The sequence below is a fragment of the Anastrepha obliqua genome, chromosome 5 (genome assembly GCF_027943255.1).
Source record: "Anastrepha obliqua isolate idAnaObli1 chromosome 5, idAnaObli1_1.0, whole genome shotgun sequence".
Lineage (NCBI taxonomy): Eukaryota > Metazoa > Arthropoda > Insecta > Diptera > Tephritidae > Anastrepha > Anastrepha obliqua.
In genome coordinates this window covers 72871609-72894417 of record NC_072896.1, presented here as the reverse complement: position 1 = coordinate 72894417, position 22809 = coordinate 72871609, and the positions used below count along the sequence as shown (strand labels likewise).

Below are 22809 nucleotides of genomic sequence, written 5' to 3'. Positions count from 1 at the left end.
GGCCGAGCTCCTCCTCCTATTTGTGTTGTGCGTCTTGGTGTTGTTCCACAAATGGAGGGACCTACAGTTTCAAGCCGACTCCGAACGGCAGATATTTTTATGAGGAGCTTTTTCATGGCAGAAATACACTCGGAGGTTTGCCATTGCCTGCCGAAGGGCGACCGCTATTAGAAAAATGTTTTTATTAATTTTGCTTTCACCGAGATTCGAACCAACGACCTCTCTGTGAATTCCGAATGGTAATCACGCACCAACCCATTCGGCTACGGCGGCCGCAAATATGTACATGTTACATCAATAAAATATAAGTGTAATAATTATTTTTTGAAAAAATCTGTGATTTTCTTCTGTTTTTTAACCTTCAGTGAATTTCTGAATGCGACATTCCTCCATTTTCTAATCACCAAAACGTCTAATGCTGTTGACTCATGTTGCTGCTCAATGTATTTCAATGCAATTTCCATCACATTTTTGGCTTCTTCAGAGAAACTGTTTTCTCCTCTTCAACGTCACTACTGTCATCATCTTCCTCTTGTTCTTTGTTTGCTAAATCTATGATTTCGTCATCATTCAAAAATTCATTTTCAAGGTGTTCGTCACAGTTTATCATCCAATTTTCCACATCTTCTGCCTGTAATGATTCGTTACCCGATAACTTTTGAAGGTCTTGTAAAGTAGATTTGTTTTCTTCTTCTTCAGTCCCTGCAATATTCGAGATCACAATTAGATTCTCAACATCTGGCCAAAGTTTTCTCCAAGACTTAACAAACGTTGAAGAGGGCATTTCTTGAAATGCTGTAGCTAACATATAGATAACGTCCTTGATATTGATCTTTTTGATGACTTCTAAAAGGCCTTTGTCTTCACTCTCCGAATGTTGCAGAATTTCAGAAGCAAGTTTACGCCTGTATCGTCTTTTCAAGCTTTCGATCACTCCTTGGTCCATTGGTTGCACTAAGCTTGTCACATTAGGAGGAAGATAAACTAATTTTATTTCATATACAGCGCAGTCATGAGGATGGGTTGGAGCGTTATCTAACACAAGAATTGCTTTAATAGGCAAGTTTACACTTTTTAAATGTTTTTTAACTTTTGGAACAAACTCCAAATTAAACCACTCTTTAAACAAGTCTGAATTCATCCACTCTGATTTTTGTGACTTATAATAAACCGGAAGGGAAGATGGATTCCAGTTTTTGAATGCCCGTGGTTTTGCAGACTTGCCAATAACGAAAAGAGGAATTTTAGGAGTCCCTGCTGCATTCGAACAAACGGCCACTGTAATACGTTCTTTGTTCTTTTTGAAGCCAGAGGCAGACTGTTCATGACTGCCTAGAAAAGTTGTTTCTGGTAACATTTTAATGTTAAGCCCGGTCTCGTCCATATTATAGACTTGTTCTGGAGATAATTCCTCTGTTTTAACCATTTCACCAAAGTTAGTCTTGAATTCTGTCGCACCAGAAGTATTAGCAGACATTTTTTCTCCACTTACATGTGCGAAATGAATTCCGTGTCGCTTCTTCCATCGATTAAGCCAACCATCACTTGCCACAAAGTCACCTCCAATATTAATCTTCTGGTGGATAGCCAAAGCTTTTTCTTTCAAAATTGGGCCGCCAATCGGTGTACCTCTTCGACGTTCCTGAAGAAACCAGATCCACAAAGCTTCATCGACGACCTCGCAAATCGGGTTTTTTCTCGTACAACGGCTATACAGATTTCTATCAGATTCCATTTTCGAGCAAAACTCCTCAATGGAACGCCTATCTCTTCGCCAGTCATTTACAGTGCTTTTTCCAACATTAAATTCTGCACATATTTTCGCTACGGATTCACCATTATCAATCCGCCTTAGCACTTTTAAACGTGTATCCATCGAAACCACAATTCGTTTGCGCTTTGCACTCATTGTTAAGGAAAGAACTATGTTATGTCCGTACCCACAACAAAAACAAACCAAATTGATCAAAACGACAAACGACAAAATCCTATCTAATATCGTTTATAGTTTACTTCGCCGGGATCTCCCCGTAATATCGGGGGAATCCCAGCCGCATCGCCTCGCCGGTGAATTTCTTGGAAAATATTGCATTGCGCTCGGCTGTTGTAAACAGTTATGCCTTTGTTACCGGGACTCAACTGAACTGAATGCGATTGCGCGCCCCTAGTAAGTTTAATCTCTCTATGCATTCCAAGACCATTGAGGACTTAATTTCAAAAGATGATAGGGCTTTGAATGTAGCCTAATTTCGGAAGTTTTCGTCGATCCTTGCAGGATGCATTTTGTAAAGGTCGTTCCAAAACTGTTGTTTTGCCATAAACAATCGATGCTATGCGTCAGTTGACAACGCTAGATCGTCATGTGACATATCGCGAGATAGAAACATCCTAGGGCATTAGTGAGAGCAGAATGCACTCAGCATTACACGAACATTTGGTCGTCAAGAATATTTGTTCTTGTTAGACACCGCAGGCGTGTACTGCGAACATCTGGGGATCTCCTTCAATTTTCGACTTCCCGAGGGTCTTTCAGGTGGAACTGATGGCGAATGAAGGATGACATCATGAAGCCGCATGCAGAATTGTGGCCAACTCTCAATGCGAAACACACGGAATCTCTGCTAAGCGGAGATAACACAGTCTTAGCACACTGATTTCAGTTAAAACGAAGCATTGCCTAAGCGGCAGAGTATGGGCGGGCAAACACATGACACGATCCCGCACCTATTGTGCCTCTGTCCTGCTCTATCCAGACGTAGATTTACTACTTAAGGTAGAAAATTCTTTAATGAAGTGGAAGATCTTAGTTCTGGGGAAATCAGGAATCTTCTAAAATTTTTTGAAAAGTACACACTGGTTTTAGGAGAGACAAGGACAAGTTCCCCACACAACATCACAATGGGCTATGAACCTGAGTGTGTCCTGCTTCAATCTAACCTAACCTAGATAACCTAGATAGACGTCTTTGACAACGTAACATCGCGGGCGAATCTTGGAGATGGAAACAAAACAGCCATGACCATTGCCATCAAACTAGAGGAACTTAAAACAGTAAACTCTGAGTGATACACAATCATTTGTTTTTCATAAGTTTTCGGAGAATTAAGTAAAATCATCCGCCGAAGACAAATCATCCTTCACCAAGCCAATGCAAGCTCTCACGTATAGGCTCGCACAAGAGAGTTTTTGAGCATTCAAAAGATCGAATTAATGGGTCATCTGCTTTACAGCCGTGATTTGGTACCTAATAACTTGTTTTTGTTCTCGCACATCAGAAATAAAATACGAGGTCAACGCTATTCAAAGCATGAAAAAGCTGTTGAAGCCTTTACAGAGCTCATTTTGGAGGTATCCAGGGCTGAGTGGCAAAAGTTCTTTGAAAACTGGTTCAGGCGAATGTGGCAGTGTATTGACTTTTGAGGAATATATTTTGAAATGCAATAAAGCCATTGCCATTATTGTTTTACTGTATTTTCAGTGTTGGGCGCACAATATGAAAGGAAAGTCTCATACTAAAAAACTATCTTTATGTGAATAAAGTTTTACGAGTAATATTACTGCGTGCTAGAACTGTAGTTTTTATGCGCTTGGCATAACATCCGCTGAGGAAGGCAAAAAGCATATCTTTAGGCTGTGCCACGAAAAAATCTCTCTCGAAACTCTTGGCAGTACTGGGAATACTGAAAAAGCTTAACAAACTTCAGTCAACTACCATACGAGTGTATACAAATAACAGCAAACATGACGCACTGCTGGTCAAAGCAGTGGCCTCTTCACATACATATGGCAAAACAAAAAAAATAATTTTTTCCATGCGCTTTGCGCATTTTTGTTGTGTCCACTTTTTGATTTGACACAAGTTAGTACAGATACCCGGCTAAATAAAAATTTTAGAAAACAAATTAAGAGCCAGTGAAAAGATTCCACTCGCACTAATTGTTTTCAGTATCAAATCAGCTGCTGGCGATGACAGACGTGTGCGCGCACCCAGAAACAGGTTCGTTGTGATTCAATATTGGTATGGGACTCAAGCCGTACTCCTCGGATCGACACCACTCCAAGTACACATAGTACATTTGCTAACCCAGCCCAAAATACACACGAAACAGAAATTTCTTGTTGAATTCTGTTTTGTTTTTAAACGTTTTACGTCAGAGGCGCGACGCGATCATATGAGAGAGCGCGTCTACTCGATCGGGCTTTTGTGAACCTTACGAGCTAACTATGAATGTACGTAAATACGTACATATGTATGTACATAGGCGCATACATACAGACATAGACTATTAGCCCAACTAATGTGTGCTCAATGCTTTTTCAGCGATCGCGCTGCGCAGCAGACCAATTGATCGTTAAACGTTTTACGGTGTTTACAGCGATACTGTGAATTTTTAACGGAAAATAAAATTATAACCAAGAAAGAGTGAAGGACGCGCTAACATACATACATATAATTAAATATATTGTACAAACATATTTTCATTTGAACTAGCGCAAATTCTGTGAGTTTTTTAATTTTTAACTTGCATGGTAAATATTTTTTTTTTTGACGCTCGAGTGCCTGCGAATTTTTGTTTTTGTGTTTGTGACTGTGTTTTGTTTTATTCAAAAGAAGATCGAGAAAAAAATCACTATCCACTCTCGGCTCTCAAACTGGTCGTTTCGTCTGCCATATGTGGTCAAAATTAGTCGTAAAGCAAAAAAGTTGGAGGCAACAAAAATAAAAGAACAAGAAAAAAAAACGAACTAATACTCGTACCGAAAAGAACACGCTGTTGAAAAGCCCACGGACTGCGGAGAGGCACACAAAACACGCTGAAAGCGAAAAGTCTCAAGTAAATTACGAATTAGTATCTGATCTATCTTTGTATCTGTCGGTTGGTTGGTTGGCTGGTTAGCTAGCAACTCGCAGTTGTGTTCCGGTCAGTTTTAGTCGTGCGTTGACGCTGTTGAACAAACGCGAGTGAGATCGTGCTTGTGAGTGAATTAGTTAGAGGTATTGGGTATTGGATGTGCGCGGGGCGGATGGTTTGAAGAAGACAATAGTCACATTATCCAAACGAAAAATAGTGAAATAGTGGAATTACAAGCAAACAAAAAAAAAGTTTCAAGAAATTACAAGCGTCTTCTTCTGCTTCAAGAACACTATGCGATCGTGCGGGTTGTAGTGCATTTAAGATTTAAGAATTTCTAGTACAGAGAGAAATCTTTAACTCAGCAATTTGTCTTCTAATATTTCTTTCTACTTATTTTTTTCTCTATTGAAAAATAGGCGTGCAGCGATAATCTTATAACCAAATAACTAAAAAATAATATTTGTAATAAAAATTGTTAATCCACAGAAGTGTAGTCGAGCAAACAACAGCTGGGCAACTGGATAACTGCGCGTAAAATTCATACTGATTCACACAACGAGTGTAGCTAAAAAAATATTGAAAATTTAAACTTCCAGCAGCTATATATTATTAACAATAGCAACAACAAGCATTGCTTACACTACAACAAATAAGAAAAAAATAACAACAACAACAGCGTAACCGATTGTGCAGAAAATTATCAACCGGTGGTGAACGCGCCACGGAAAAATATACAAATAAGGTATAAAGAAACAAGTTAAGTTAGTAATATATGAAACAAAAACAAAAAAATTGAGAATCAAAAAAAAAAAAAAAGACACAAATAGTTTTTTAATAAAGCTTGCGCAACATTAAGTGTGGGGAAAACATCTAAGTTTGAGAATTGTTAGCGCAAAACTGAAAAATAGATAACTTTAGTTAAACAAAAATCTCTGAGTGTTTCATGTTAAACTACATCCCCACTTTACATGGTATGACATTGTCAAAGTGTTTACATACGCAACTGCAGTTACAAACCAAAAAAATAAAAAATGGGTAGAACATTTTTATTAGCTGTAAATTTAGTTAATTAAGAATTATTTACCCCTTTTCTCAAATTTACTTTCTCTTACAAAAAATCTCGTAAATATTTCTATATTCTTCTACTAAATTTTCGTCAGTAAATTTGATTTGCAAAATCTACAAAATGAAGACTTAATTAAAAAGATTTTTTTTCTGTTTTAAACATATCTTTGTAAAATCTACTAAATTAAAAGTTAATTAAAAAATTCAAAACTTTTTTTTTATTTCTGAAACAGTTATTCATGTTTCTTTCACATTTACGTCTATAAATGTGATTAAAAAAAATGTAAATTGAAAACTTATTTAAAAAATTTAAAATACTGATATTGTAAAATACTTTCTTTGTATTTTCAAATGTTTCTTAAAGGTGTTTTTATTATTTTACTTAATTTCCGTCCGTAAATTTGATATTCACATTAAAAATTAATAAAAAAAATGATTCATAAATAATTATTTTACTAAATTTTCGTCAGTAAATTTGATGTTCAAGTTAAAAATTAATGAAAAAATTATTTATTAAAGTTTTAAAATTTAAAGCCAAATAAAAAATTTCAAGTTTAAAAATATACATTATATTTAAAAATTTTAAAATAGGGATTATTCTAATTACTTTTATTTCTAAATATTTCTTTTCTCTATATTTATATTTAGTGACAGGCATATGTATGTGACTTCCAAACACTCAAACTTACAAAAGAATAAAAAAAATTAAAAAAAAAATAAATCTTTGTTCTCTCCAAATGGTTCTTACAGATTACTTTATTAGTTTACTGAATTTTCTTAAGTACACATGCTTTGCAAAAGCTACAAAATTAAAACTTAGTTAAACATATTTTTTTATATTTCTGTAACATGTCTGTGTAAAATCTACAAAATTAAAAGTTTATCAAAAAAATTAAAAATATTTTTTTAATATTTATGAAACGGTTCCTTATTCTTCTACAACATTTCCGTCAATAAATGTGATTTAGAAAATTGTGCGAATAAAAATTATTTTAAAATATTTATATTTTGAATTATTTGGTTTAATTTTTAAAATATTTATTAAAGGTTTCCTTATTATTTATTTTAGTAATTTCTGGCAGTAGATTTGCTATTCAAATTAGTAAAAAAAATGTATTTATTAAAGTTTTAAAATTCAAAGCTAAATGAATATTTTAAGTTCTTAAAATATATAATTAAAATTTAAGTTTTTACTTCTGTTTCCAAATATTTATTTTCTCTTCTTTTAAATGCCAGCCAATAAAATTTAAATTTTAAATATTTCTGAAAAATTGTTGCTACTTCCAACAGTTCCAACAGAAAATGTGATCGTAATTGAAAATTGAAAAGAAAATACTTAAAAATACAGATGTCTAAGGCACATTAAATAGGTAGCAGCAGTAGGGTTGCCATTTTGATTTTTTTCTATTTATTTGGCTTTTAAATTGACAAATTGCTCTAAACTGTCCTTCTTTGTTTATAGATTTTGACATTCTAGGGGTAAAAGCAAAAATAAAAAAACATTTCTGTTGTTGTTTTTGCTTTACTGTTGCTACCTGTTTAATGTGTTTTAGACATCAGTATTTTAAAGTTTTTTATTTAATTTTCAATTGCTCTTATTTTATCTACAAATGTTTTTATTTAACTATTTTTTACTTATTATTTTACTAAATTTATTTTAATTTTTTATTTATTTACTAAATTTCCGACAGCAAATCTGATTTGAAAAATTTTAAGTTAAAAAAAATTTAATTATTAAAAAAATTATTTATAATTTTTAGCATATTGTGTGCTTTAAATATAATACTTAGTCTCTAAGTTTTTCTAAAGATTTTCTCTTCTCCTACTAAATTTTTATTTGCAAAATTCACGAAACTAAAATTTAATGAAAAATTTAGAACCTTTTTTTCTAAATGTTTCTGAAATATTTCTTTATTCCTCTAGTGAATTTCCATCTATAAATGTGATTTTACAGTTGAAAATTAATTAGAAGATTCTAAGCACTGCTGTTTTCTCATCCTTTGTTTATTTTTTTTTTTTTCAAATATTTATTAAAGATTTCTTTATTCTCCTACAAAAATTCTGGTAGTAAATCTATTTTAAAAATTAGAATGTAATTGCAAAAAATAAAAAATTTAAAAGCTAAAAGTTAATTACAAAATATGCATTTTTTAGAATAAATGGTTTTAATCCTTAAATTACTTATAATTTTAAATACTTTTCTTTCTAAATATCTGCTAAATTTCCGCCAGCAGTTGACTTTCAAAATCTTCAGAATTCTTAAATATTTGCCTTTGCAACGTTCAAATTTTCTTCTACCGAATTTCGCTTCTTTTGATTTGCCTGCAAAAGTTTTCCACTCATTTTTCGGTTTTTCGAAAATTTTCATGGTTTCATTTCTTTAAATAAATTTTATTTTTAGCACTTTTGCTTATTTTTGATTTGTTTATTTTTTTCTTTTTAATTTTCATTTATTTTGTTAATTTGGTTGTTGTTGTAACTTTGCGCGCGTTCTGTGATTTGCGCTCATTTAGTATTTGGTTTTTCGAATTTGGAATATCATTTATATGTACAGATGTATGCATTTGTATGTGTGCATCTACATATCTATGTTGTAGGTTATTGGTTAGTTATAGGTTAACCTTAGGTTGTGGTAATTTTCTTTGATTCTGTTTTTTTTCGTTTGCTTTTAATAGGCAATAATACGAGTATGTAGTAGTAAACAGGGTGCGAGTTTAGCAAATGTTAAATGCACAAATAGTATTAGAAAAAAGCAAGCAGAAAATTTTACCATAGAAAAACAGTAGAGGAGGATGCCATTAAGGTCCTGTGTTTCCATATACGGAGCTTGGTAAGAATGTCACAATGTTACATTATGCTCTTTGGTATTTTTTGATCTTTAGCTTGAGTTGAATAGCTTCGTCATTCTTACTTCTATAGTTCTCGAATTATCTGGAATTTCCGCAAGCCGTCCACTAGAATCCCTTCTTCTATCTATATATTTATAAGTCTGTATTCCTTCTTCAACTCCAGATAATGCAACTAAAGAGCTCGTGAGCGCCCGTTCACAGCGCGAACTGAAGTTCAATCACTTTTTCGATGGTGGTATACAGACTTTCAAAGTAACTTTTCTTATTCTTATCTCTGATATATCTCGCATGGCAACTTTGGAGCATCTATTAACTTCCACATTCTTTCTCCTTCTTCATATAGCTATAATAGTTTCGTCTAATGGACGTTCATTGGAGTTCGAGGTAGGTATAGAGTCTATAAATTATATTAAGGCCAATGACTTGTGTTTACTATGGTAGAGGTATACCATTTCAGATATGAGGTATAACATTTGAGATATAATATACCAGGTTCGTGGACTCGGTGTCTATTAATAGTTGAAGGTGTTCCAATTCCAGCTTTCCGGTAACTTCCAGTGCTTTCGCGTTGGATAGCACCGCCTCGCTGTTAGGGTGTATGCAGATGTGTCAGAAAAACCGGATTGCCTTGCTCCATAATACAGTAGTAGATGGTATTTATAACTTTATGAAGGTATCCCTACCAGCGGAGTAGTGATGCCATAGTTGGTCTTGGATCCAAGAGCATACGATATATGACTACCTTCTTGGTGTTTAGGTCGTGCTATTCCCAATTGGACTTAAAAGATTGTAGTTGAAGTAATCACCGACCTATAAGTATCTTAGGCTATTAAGAGCGAAGGAAGCTTCGAAAGCCTTCTTGGGCCAGCGTGTTCCCATCTGGGTGAGGTTAGTTTAGTATACAAAAATATATTTATCTTATCTTGAAAGCACTCATTCCTCTCAAGTTTTTTTACCACCTACTCTTCTTGTAATTGCTAAGACGTTTTGTAGCTGTAACAATTCAGCTTAGTGGCTCTATGTTCCAAACTGAAACTCAAGGCATTTATGATGATGAATAGTTAAATAATGCATCACTAGTAGTAACTAAAGCATTTGCTTCCACACAATCTCTCTTCAACATTAGGAACTATTTTCGGTCTATGTGTGAGGAGGGAAGTTAATCTAATCTATCCTAAATTGGAGCCACTTCGTAACTTTTGAATTGCATAGAATAGTGTAAGAGAGTTTAGAGCTTAGTCGTGAAACAACAGTCGGGTGTGGCGTAAGATTAAGAAAGAGTTGCCGTTATAACGGACAGGAGTGCAGTTAGTACAAGCTACCGTAGTAACGGACAGACAAGTAATGTGAGAAAAGTACAGTTTGATGTTAAAATAAAGTGGAATACCCTGGCAATTTGAGGAGTTTCATCCCGTCTTTTAAATAATATCACAAAAAAAAAGATTTTAGAACTCAGTTTAATTCGAAACCATTAGTTTTTGGATTTTTCGTATTTATTGGACATTTTCGTATTTATTGTTAAGGGAAGTGCACTAGTAAGAGGCAGTGGACAAACGCCCATAGCTGCAAAAATACTGGAGTAAGGGGAGCCACGTGGTATAATCTAATGTCGCACGAACATCCCCTGAACTGCGAGGTAACTTAAAGGAGCAGGCTTTACTACCTTCGGGACATATCAGAACCCACCAACTTGAATTAAGAGCCAAAATTAAAAACCACGTACATAAACAGGTGAAACCGACAGATTCTCAATAGGCAGTAAACGACGTTTATTGAGCGACAATTAACACTTTCTCAAAACTAAAGTAATCAGAGACCAATGGCCATTTATTGCAAAATAAACTCTAGTTGCCTATTATTTAAGATAGCTTCTGACATAGCAGACAAATGCTCCATATGTGAGAAGGTGCCGCGCCATACTAGCCACTTCGTCCCATGACCTCTCAAACTAACTTATCCAACACCTCTCTCTCTCTCTCTCTCTCTCTCTTTGACCTCACTCCTCGAAAGATCACTTTTTCTGAGTTTACATTAAGGTGACCTGCATAACAAAAAATATGAGGTTACCGCTTCAATTATCACAGTGAAGAACAGTGGGCTGCCAAAAGTCGTATTCTCTGTTGGAACACGTTTTGAACTTGTGACATTAGGAAGAATTATCTTCATAGTCCTATACAACCACTGTTGGCATTGTGCCAAAATATCAACGCTATATATTCTACATCGTTTAAGCGAAACTTTAGATTACTACTAAATGTTAGTCCAGATTATAATTTAAATAAATAAAAATTAAATTATCTAATATTGTACTCCGTACAGAATCTCCGTGTATTAAACCTCTTTTACAATAAAACACATTATAACTGTTTTTCTTTTTTAATTCCAAAATTGGCCTTTTTAATGGTACATCATTTATTAGAAAGAAGATAGATTACAAATAAAGTATTTCCATTTAAAAAAAAATTTATTAGAAAGGAGCAAATTGGTTAAAGATTCTTCAGTAAACATTCTCGAGGTAAGCCAAAATTCCCTCAGTTTCTGAAAGTACTTAACGAAGCAAGTAAAATCCTATTTCAGTTTCTCTGGTTTAGCTCCAATTATTTTTATTTTATTATATATTGATTTGTTATTGATTTTATCGTCTCATGAAAATTTTAACTGAAATTAGATTGTGAGCTTGCACTCTTTCTCACTGCTAGATCTCGCAAATCAATTGAAATTTTGTTTTTCTTCTTTCAGTAAAATTGGAGAAAAATATTTAGAACAAACTGATTTGAGGAAAAAAATGTATGTAGAGCTTTCGAATCTGGAAAATGTTAAGACAATATCATTTATCCAACTTTTTTGTTTATAACTTTAGTTTCATTGCTTCCGAATTGTGATTATTAAGGCATCTTATAGCGACATTATTGTATACATGTATGTAAAGGGTGGTTAAGTTTCAAGGGCCGGTGTTGATTTTGAATAAAATACAATTTTTTTAGGAAATTATTGTCATTTCTCTTTATTATCATAATATTGGTATGGCTCAATTACGTATGGAACAAAATATCGGCCAAGTGGTTGCCGCGGCCTCGGCGGCACACCTCCATCCGATGGTCCAAATTGTCGAGGCATAATTGAGGTTCTAGGCCTTTAATGTGCCGAATTATCTCATCCTTTAGATCTTGAATTATTGCTGGCTTATTGACGTACACCTTTTTTTTCAAATAACTCCAAAGAAAGAAGTCCAACGGTGTCAAATCACATGATCTTGGCGGCCAATTGACATCGCCGCGACGTGAGATTATTCGGCCATCAAATTTTTTGCGCAAAAGAGCCATTGTTTCGTTAGCTGTGTGACAAGTGGCACCGTCCTGTTGAAACCACAAATCGTCCACATCCATATCTTCCAATTCGGGCCATAAAAAGTTTGTTATCATCTCACGATAGCGAACACTATTCACAGTAACTGCCTGACAGGCCTCATTTTGGAAAAAATACGGCCCAATGATGCCGCCGGCCCATAAACCGCATCAAACAGTCGCTCTTTGTGGCTGCATTGGTTTTTCGACAATCACTCTTGGATTAGCATTCGCCCAAATGCGGCAATTCTGCTTATTGACGAATCCACTGAGGTGAAAATGTGCCTCATCACTGAAGATGATTTTGCATTTTGATTTGAACGCCCGTTTTCATAATAAGCCTGAATAACTTTAACGCGTTGCTCGATTATGTATCTTTCCATGGTTCAAATTGAGCTAGTCTGAAATTGAAAAATTTCAAATGAAATGCAGAAAAAACTTGACGCTTGGGTGTGGTTCACATTCAACATCGGCCCTTGAAATTTAACCATCCTTTATATATAAATATTATTTTATAAATTGTAAGTACGCATGCCTTTATAAATGACATTATCATATAGTAGATATCATATTGTAATAATAATTTCTACTGATTAAACACTCCTCATGCCGTCAACACACCTTGATAATTATGTATTCGAACACATACATTCACAAGAACAAACACTTCTTAGAAATTTACCAGTAGTGAATGCGCTATAAGTGAAATAATATAAATATTTTAACATTATTTGATCAATACTTTATAGTAGCAAATCGTCATATTTGTGGGAAATAACATTTAATAATAAATAATTGTTCTCCTGATAACGAGACAACGGAGAACAGAGAAATTAGTTATGCATTTTTTGGGGTCGTTGAAAGTAGGAAACTATTATTTTTTACTTCTAATTGTTAAATGTCTGGGCGACCCGATCCGGTTCTCCTTGTGATTGTTTTTAATATCGAATTTGGCAATGTTTTTCTAGCGATTTTTGATACGTTTTTTTAATTCTGAAGAAACTGGCTAAAAATTCAATATCGACCAAACTTCGGCCAAAAAATTAATTTTTTTTTATCTGAAAAAATTTCAGTTTTTCTCACAAAAACGGCTTTAAATTATCTACCTTCTTCCGTTTCGAGTGTGTGCTAGCGATCAAATGTTAAGTGCAGCAAATTAGCTTTGTAATAAAGGGTGATTTTTTAAGAGCTATAGGAAAATTTTTCAAAAAAAGACACGTAAAATTCAGAAAAATTCATGAAATTTTTATTTAAATCAATAGTACAGTCCATATAGTTTAATGTTTCAAGATTATTTCATGCAAATGTTGACCGCGACTGCGCTTCAAATCGTACATCCGCTTAGTCCAATTTTCGCATACTCTTTCCAATGTTTCGGCCGGTATCTCACATATAAGTGCTTTAAAGTTGTCTTCTAATGCGTTAATTGAAGCACGCTTGTCTGAATAGACATGAGCTTTAACATAGCCCCACAAAAAACAATCTAAAGGCGTTATATCGCACGTGAAATAAAATGTTCACCGAACTCGCGTCTCAAAAAGTTCATTGTTACGTGCTGTGTGGCATGTGGCACCGTTTTGCTGAAAACACATGTCATGCAAGCTCTTGCATTTTCGGCAAAAAAAAATTGGATATCATTTCACGGTAGCGCTCACCATTCACAGTTACGTTACGATTCGCAGCATCTTTGAAGAAGTACGGTCCAATGATACCTCCAGCCCATAAACCGCACCAAACTGTGACCTTTTCTGGATACATTGGTAGCTCTTGCAATTCTTCTGGCTGATCTTCACTCCAAAATCGACAATTCTGCTTATTTACGTACCCTTTCATCCAAAAATGAACTTTGTCGCTGTACACAATTTTTCGATAAAAAAGTGGATCTTCGACCAACTTTCCAAGAGCCCATTCACCAAAAGTTCTGCGTTGCGGTAGGTCGTTCGGCTTCAATTCTTGCACCAGCTGTATTTTGAAAGGCTTCACACTTAAGTCCTTTCGCAAAATTTTCCACGTTGTTGAGTAACAGAGGCCAAATTGCTGCGAACGGCGACGAATTGATGGTCATCATTAACACTGGCCGATACAGCTGCGATATTTTCTCCAGTTCGCACTCTACGTAAGCGTGTTGGTGGTTTGATGTCCAATAATGTAAATTTGGTTCTAAATTTAGTCACAACAGCTCGACCCGCTTCAGTGGATCGATTAAACTGACCATAAAATGAAAGAAGCGTGCTAAAAACTTTCTTAACAGAACACACATTTTTATAATTAATAAAATTCAATGATTTGCAAGAGTTGTTCGTTTGTAAGACGATTCATGGTTAAATTATAGACCAAACTGAAGATGTTTGACAGTGAAACAAAACACGAAACGTGCGTCAGCTGTTTAAACCAACTGTTTAAAAAGGTAATAGCTAAAAAATCAGAAAGAAGAAAGGCAGTGCCGCTAGCATGGCATAACTACCTCTATAAGTCAATGCTTTTACATTACAAGAGAAACTTATTTAATTTTGAGTTTAAAATAAATTTACTATGCAACATTGTTTTTTTTTCACCAAGAAAAGCTGTGTGAGTTTCGCTAAGTTTTTGGGTGCGCTGAATTCGATTACTGCTTCAGAATTTTTCTACCATATCACATTTTATAGTACTTATAATGAGTTTTCAGCAAAAATGCAATTTCATAATTTTTTACAATAGATAGAGGATACATTTTTTTTTTTCGAAAATTGAGAGTTATTAAAAATTTAAGTTAATATTTTACTCAGTTGCTCTCATTTGCTTAAAATTTATTCAGGAGTCCTGTTCAAGCGCCTTAAGTATTTAACAGTAAGTGCTTACATAAAATTGTAAATTTGGATTCCAGTCTAGTGCTTGCATGCTGATCTCCCTGGCTCTCTGGCTTATTGTATGGCCAAGGCACTTTCACTTGTGCTCTCTGATTCCTTGCGCGAGTGGTTTTTTGCCATCGTCGGTGTTAGCCGGCGTTCGATATCCAATTGCTCAGGCTACGGTTTAAAAGCAATTGCAGCTTTTGAACGGTTTCCCTGATAGACACCATGTTTCACAAGCATAGAGAATTGGAGACTTAACATTTGAATTATTGATTCGAAGTTTGGTATGATTTCTTTGGACAGCCACACTGGTCGGAGATTAGCAAATGCGTTTCTTGCTTTCTGCAGGCTTGTGAAAACATCACTTTTGCATCCCGCATTTGCCATGAATTGGTTTTCATAGCTATTTCATTAAACAATAGTCATGTAGAAAATTTAAAAGTGGTTTCAAAAACGTGCATAAATTCTCTTCAAGAATTAACTATAGTTTTTTCTAATATTTTTCTGAATCCTTGCTAAAATAAGAAGAATAAAAAGCAAGAAAAAGGCGATTTTAATGTTTTTTTTTGTTGAAAAATCAAGCGCTACACTACAAACATATAACTATCGAATAAATATGGTAGTAGTGCTAGATGTGCCTTTTACAACCTGATATACCCATAAAAACCATATAAAGTTTTAACTTCATCTGTCCACCCGTTCTCTTGTTTCACTCGATCGAATTTTTGGAAAAACATTTTCTCAACGTTTTCCGCATTTTTATGGGAAAAAGTGACTAAGCCAAAAAGAAAAAAAACTTTTTTCCCCCAAAATATTGTAAAACCAAAGAAATATTAAAAAAATAATTTTTAATTCTGTCTTTGAAATTACACCAGGATACTTAAGAAAACAACAAATATATTGTAAAACCAAAGAAATATTAAAAAAATAATTTTTAATTCTGTCTTTGAAATTACACCAGGATACTTAAGAAAACAACATACCGCTGGGATTAGCGTTATCCAGATTAGTCCAACCTAGTTGTGCTTGTAATAGACTGGAGATATTGCTTGGATCTTCGTAATTTTTGAACTAATTTTGATTTACTCGAGTAAGGGCATACATTGATCGCTGTTTTTTGAAAAGAAAGCGAGTTTCGAAGGCGTTAGACACATTGTGCCTACCAGATTTATCACCATGTCAATTGCATAGACTTTGACTTGAAAAGCGCTACAATAGCCTTCAAGTCTATACACTTTTTCGAATAAGAATTGTTAGGAGAAAACGTCAGATACTGTTTAAATATACAATTCAGCGTTTTCAAAGGATAACAAAGAGGAGATTTTGCCTAAAATAAATAAATAAATAAAAGCCTCCCAAAAAATCGACTCCTTACTGGAATATGTAATATACATTTTTTCTCAATTTAGGGCTTCACAAAAAAATTCATTATCTATAAATGAATACTCCTTATATATGTATTAGATATTTGTATGTATGTATATACATGTACATGTATATAAATATTACAATATATTGTTCAAAAATTAAAATTCCAATTATATTTCAAAAACCATAAATAATATTTGAAATACCAAAATTCAAGCATCACAAAATTGGTTGGGTTAATACTTGCATATAAATGCCTACTGTGTATGTGTGAGTAAATGTGTGTATTTTGTTAATATGATATAATGCAGCTTTTGGTCTGTACCATTGGATTTTTTTTCAATACACATCAGTTGGTGGAGGAGGACCTTGACGCCGGCAAATTCAACTCAAGTAAGAAAAAATATAAAAGAAAAAACGAAAATAACCGAATTTGAGTGACCGGCGAAGGTGTTGTATAAAATTGTTTAAACATTTATTTATCGCATATAAAAATAATAAAAAAAAACATTGAAAAACGGTAAACTCAAAACAATATCGCACGATATATGCATCTGTATTAACATACGTACAGAAGGGTGTAAGTATATATGTTGGCATTACTAAAAAGGGAAAATATTTTTTGGGAACAATAGTACGTACAACAAGCAAATATTTGACTGCTTGAATACACAAAAATATATTATAAAGTTTGAGTGACAAAAGGAGTTCATAAAATAAAAAAGTTAAAGAAAGGTACAGTGGTTGAAATATGATCACAGATCAATTCTTCTGCTGAAAAATAATTCCCTGATATTGTCTTAGATTCCAATCATTTTGCTTTGAAAATATTTAAGAAATAGGTAAAAGCTTCCCAACGCTTCTGTGCTTTATTTCGATGTGGAAAGTAATATAGGCGTTCGCCATGGCCGAATGGATTGGTGCGTAACTACCATTCGGGAGTGCGTAGGCTAGAAACAGCAAAAGAATTGTTTCTCTAATAGCGGGGCGTCCGCAGACAAAGGCTAATATCCGAATGTATTTCTGCCATGAATTTCAACCCTTTCGACAATTAGCCTATTAGAACGGAATCGTTGAAATCGCCGCCTGCTTCGATTTTTCACCTTGGTCGTATTGGCACTGAAGAATGTTTGGCATTTTCTCTTGTTTTACCTTTTTTGGAATGCTGTCACATGCAGTTGCCTCATCAAATAAAAAACTTTCAAAAATTATTTGGATATCAACTTTAAATCGCCGCATAGTATGAACTGGTGTAATATATTTAGCGTGAAATATGACTCGTTGAACAGCTATAAAACGGAAATATTCATAACTTTTTATTTCATTTAATATTTTAATTTGGTTGGTCGTATCTTAAAGCATCAGGAGCGAAAATATGTATAAGGAAGTAAATTTTTACATTAAATATTGCAATCAAGAAAATGATAAATATATACACCTTTCGAACCTTAGTATGTTAGGGAATTCATCAAGAAATGATGAAATAAATCTGGGGTAAATCTTGATAGGATTTTTATGGTTTGTTTGATATGCAAAAGGTTTCCGAGTGCATTTCACTCAGGGTGTGATACGAAAAATCTGCCAAACAGTTCATTTATGAATGCCTAAATGCCAGTCCTTTTTCTATCCTCGAAATGAAATTTTTTCATCAACCTTTGAATTGTCGTCTCATTGGGTCAAGTATTTCCACCAAAAAAATCCCGAATTTTGCGATATGGTTTTCTTTAAGATCGACCATTTTTATAAGTTTCAATAATTTGTTCTATCGTGTAAAACTTGAAAAATGTCTACTTGAAAAATGTCAAATAAGTCAAAAGAAAAGGTGCCGTCTAGGAATTATTCATTACTGACATCTTCACATCACTTTTGAAAAGCGCTTTATTATGATATCATTTTTATGGCAGAAATTTAGTCGTAAGTTAGATATTAGATTTATATCTGTTAAATCCTGAAACAGTCCCGAAATCATTTCCGTATTCCAATGATGACTGAAATGTATTGGATCGCTAGTGTTTTTTCAAATCTTAATAAGCATTTAAGAAATAAAAAATAGAGGTAATTTTTTATTCAACCCACAAATGTAAATAAATGCATGTTACAAGTTGCAAAAGAAGAATCTGCTGTTTATTATTATATAATGGTCTATGAATAAGTTCGTGCGGTTTTTTTTTCGAAATTTGAATTTCGGATCATTCCCATGGCTTTTAAACGTTTGGAAATGGTTGATTGATCAACTCCCAAAGTTTTTGCAACCTCTTCTTGCGTTTGAGCCGGATCTTGATCGAGCAATTCCTCCAATTCGGTATCCGTGAACTTTGGCGGCGCACCCTCGCGTTCTTCGTCTTCCAAGTCAAAATCACCACTTTTAAAGCGTGCAAACCACTTCTGGCACGTTCGCTCAGCTAGAGCATGCTCACCATAAACTTCCACCAAGATACGATGACTTTCGGCTGCTTTTTTCTTCATATTAAAAAATTCCCCGCAAAAACACATTATTTGGCACGAAATTCGACATTTTCAAGTGTGGTAAAAATATTGTTGTTTACGCTTTTTATTATTACAGAAAATAAGTTAAACTCCGGACGGTTTTTTTACATTCTCCTACGTTTGGGAAATTTATTATTTTTAAGATAACGTTTTTTCTTTATTTTTTAGGATAAGGAATACTTTTGAAAAAAGTATATCCTGTTCTTGTATTCATACATATTTATGATAAATAGCCCCCATCAGATTTTTTTTTAATTTTTTTCATAAATAACTGAGATTATGCCAGTACCTAATCCCGGAAAGTTCCATTTGCAAATCGACGGCAGTATCGCTGCGTACATTAGTAAATACATAGAATTTTTCACTGGTTCGGTATACGTATTTGAATATAACTCGAAAAGTTAATGGACATTTCAGGGATTACTTTTTAAAAGGTATAATTCTGGAGGTATATATAAATAAAAAAAATATATATATTATTAAAATATTAAAAAAAATGCATACCAAAATTTTCTGCATTGAATAAATCTCGAAATTATTAAACATTTTTCGAAATTGTCCCAGTGCACTTCTTATTATGCTGAAACCAACAAATAAACCAATTTTCCGGAAAATCGAAGACGATATCCAATAGGGTCACTACAACATGGCATCGCTCACCAATTCAAGCCGATAAATCAAATACTTTACTGGTATATTATTATCGCCTTCAGCTGATCGAAAAAGTGCTGCAAAATAGGACTTCCAGAATGTGTTTCATTTCCATTGACTTAAGAATATATTTTTTTTGTACGATATTCGAGATCCCTAAGTTGTATATTTGAACAATTTTTGCAATATGTCATTGTTTTAGAATGTCATAATTTACTTTAACTACATAAAGTAGGTACAAAAATATTCAACATTAAAAATCGTTCGGCTTATTTTGACCCAGGAATGCAGGATAAGGTCTAAAATATTAATGAAACACAACACATCTATTCAATAAAGCAATTTTTTTTATCTTAACCCTTCACCTTAACTCTATTAGAAAATTATTCGCTTCGGACATGTATTAAATTCAAAATGTGAAATATTCATCAAATATTTCTTAGCGAGATGTATGTAAGCTAATTCAACACTACTAGCCTAATCAAAACGAAAGAAAAAAAACATACAACAAATACAATAAAGTGCCTAATTCGAAGCTCAAATGATAAAAACCATAAATATGATATAAGAAAAACTGTTGGCCTCCAACAATTGTGAGTGCCATTGCCTTGGGCATTGTGTAGTGTGCAAAGTGGCAATGCAAAAAGGCAAAGAATCGATGAGTATAATTTGCAAGATCAACAAATAAGTGGCTCTCCAATTTCAGTACACATTAATCGTATTTGTACAGTTATGGGTATAAAAGTTCGGGCATAAAAAATGCTGTTTTTGCTGCCTCAATTTTTTTAAATGTGTATATTCTTAGTTTATAATGGAAAAATGTTAATTTTGTGTATTTTGTATTAACATTCTTTTTTTGGTATTTATATAACTTTGCTCATATTATCACTACAAAATGTATATCATTTTCTAAATTTATGGTAGCATAGTATGCGTGCATGTCAAAGCGGGTATGAATGGTGCCCATACCCTTTTTTGAGTATTTGGCTAAGTTTTCCCTCCAATTTGTGACTTGATGTTATCCCACAAATGTGTGGCCTTATAGTCAGATTATGTCACCTTCGAACTGCAGATGGTTTCTTAAAAGCAGAAATGTGTTCGATGGCTATTTACTGCCTGGCGAAGGGCCACCACTAGGAGACTAAGCACATCACATAAAATCACCCATCACATAAAACTTCTTCAATTATCTAATTTATGTAAGGCTTTTCGTCTCTCATTCATCCGTCCTCAAAATTTTCTCTAGGGCTATGGTGTTGAGATCGAATCAGATCAGTGCTTTGTCGAAATTAAAAAAAAGGTGTTGGTTTACGACATTTCTAAAATAGTTATTTGATAGCGTTGGCTGAGTATATCAAAACCCCCAAACAGTTTGGCCCATGGAGGACAAACTTTTTTTTGTGCTATAATTAAGTTTCCCTATAGGTGACCAAGGTTGTTTCGAAAGTTTAGAAATAACGTGTAAAGTATAAATCTAAGCTAACAATTTTCGGGCATATAAAATAAAAATTGAAAAGTAGTTAACCAAAATATTTCTTTAGAAAGGTAGTTAGAGGGTTGAGAGGTTCTACAAATATATATCTTGGAAAATATCACTACAAAATATCACGACTTCTTAAATATAAGTCATGAACTGAATTCATTTTAAATTACATTTACTTTGCTACTGACAGATATTTCGCGCTCAAAAAATTCATGGCGTTTTAGTTTCATATTTCTGCCACCTAAAATGGATCACTTTACCTTTGGGCGTATAGGGAAAAGCTTAAAACTTATTTTCAAAGTGAGCGCCTGCGTTGCCGACCAGTTTTCCCAATCCATTTTTCCCAAAACTTTTTTCCCAATGCTTACTTTTCCCAAAGGCAAATGTTCCCAAATTTTTTCACCCAAACTGTTTTTCCCAAGACTTTTTTCCCAAAAGTCATTTTTCCCAAAACTTTTGTTCCCAATAAAATAAATTCTTTAGAGGAGTTCTACGCAAAAATACGGTGGATTGCGTAGCCGGAGCTGGGCTGATGAGGGTTATTTTTTTGAAGCGCGGCCGAAGGCCGCCCACGCGAAAAGGAGTTCTACGCAAAAATACGGTGGATTGCGTAGCCGGAGTTGGACTGATGAGGGTTATTTTTTTTGAAGCGCGGCCGAAGGCCGCCCACGCGAAAAGGAGTTCTACGCAAAAAAAAAAAACAAGTTTGGGAAAAATAGGATTTTAATTGAATTGGGAAAAATGGTTTTGGGAAAATTGGTTTGGGAGTTATTTTATTGGGAACAAAAGTTTTGGGAAAAATGGATTGGGAAAAGTGTACGGTAACCGAGCGCCTGTTGTCTAAACAAAGAAAAAAAATATTAGAGATTTTGCAAGTAACTATCAAGAAGCCGATGCGTCCGCAGAGAGCGACAGTTTGGCGCCAGTTGTGGTGTGAACTGATGGCATAATCGGCAATCCAGAAAAGGTGGTTGGGCTAATACAGAGACAACCATTCCAATGAAGCTATGCATAATTAATCGGACGGTTTCCCCTTTCTTATGTAGAAAGCGAAAATAATTGAGGAATATTGAATAGTGTTTTCTTTTAGCATTTCTTGAAATAAATCAGCTGCTGACTTAGCTTTTTTCAGAATCGTCCAGCATGTGTTGTTTGCGTCTGTATTATTTTTTTAGAGGGAGTGGTTTTATAGGCCACCTCTCTGGAGATTAAGGTATGAGTATGGGAGTTAGAAAACACGTTACGCGCGTGTGTAGTACGTATGAGTATGTGTGCGCGTGTGCAGCAGCATGTGCTTACTCTCGGCTAAGTGAGTGTGGAGTGACGAAGAAATTAGTAACAAAAAGTAAAGTAGTGCAATTAACCAAACAATTGTGTTACCGTGGCTGAGTTCTCGTCTATTCAATAACCAAAAATATTCAAGTTAAACTATTTTCAGTTCATAAAAAAGGAGCAAACGAATACATACATAGTATATCTGTTCTTGTTTATAATACTACTCTACTGCTGTGTGTAATGATGTTCATATGTATAGTATTTACTTATTTTTAAATTATGACACATACTTGTATTACTCGCTATCGGCAGAGCGCTTTGTCGGTCTGCGATCGCCTAGAAAAACTCGCGGCCAACGCGAATGAGTATCGCGAAAAAAGAGAGAAGAGTGCGCGCCATCGTGTAGAGCGTATATGTGTACGTGTATGTGAGTGAAACTGAGATAATGAGTTGGTGTGTTGATCTTTTGGGGTTTTGCGTAGGCAGTTGTGGGGCTCATAGGTGCTTTGTAGCTGGGAAGTTCTGTGAAAAGGGCTGCGAGTGTGAACTTGCTTAATGTTTTCTCCTTCCGCTTACCGCCTGCCGCTAACCCGTGGGAAA

At 34.2% G+C, this 22809-nt stretch overlaps 2 protein-coding genes across 7 annotated transcripts in view; one reads left to right on the top strand and one right to left on the bottom strand.

Annotated features, from left to right (window-relative positions):
- Positions 1-463: 463 nt before the first annotated feature.
- LOC129248827 (jerky protein homolog-like) lies at positions 464-1909 on the bottom strand. The gene has a single exon (XM_054888439.1). It carries the CDS (start codon positions 1907-1909, stop codon positions 464-466), a length of 1446 nt encoding a protein of 481 aa, XP_054744414.1.
- Positions 1910-3977: 2068 nt separating this feature from the next.
- Positions 3978-22809, top strand: part of LOC129247161 (dnaJ protein homolog 1) — a 120974-nt gene continuing 102142 nt past the window's right edge. For 2 of the 6 annotated variants that reach the window (XM_054886133.1, XM_054886126.1), the window contains exons 1-2: positions 4845-4996; positions 5273-5598. The gene's annotated coding sequence lies outside the window, so the exon portion shown is untranslated. Of the gene's footprint in view, positions 3998-4844; positions 4997-5272; positions 5599-22809 lie in introns of those variants that run through there. The other 4 variants (XM_054886131.1, XM_054886129.1, XM_054886130.1 and 1 more) reach the window with 4 other exon arrangements.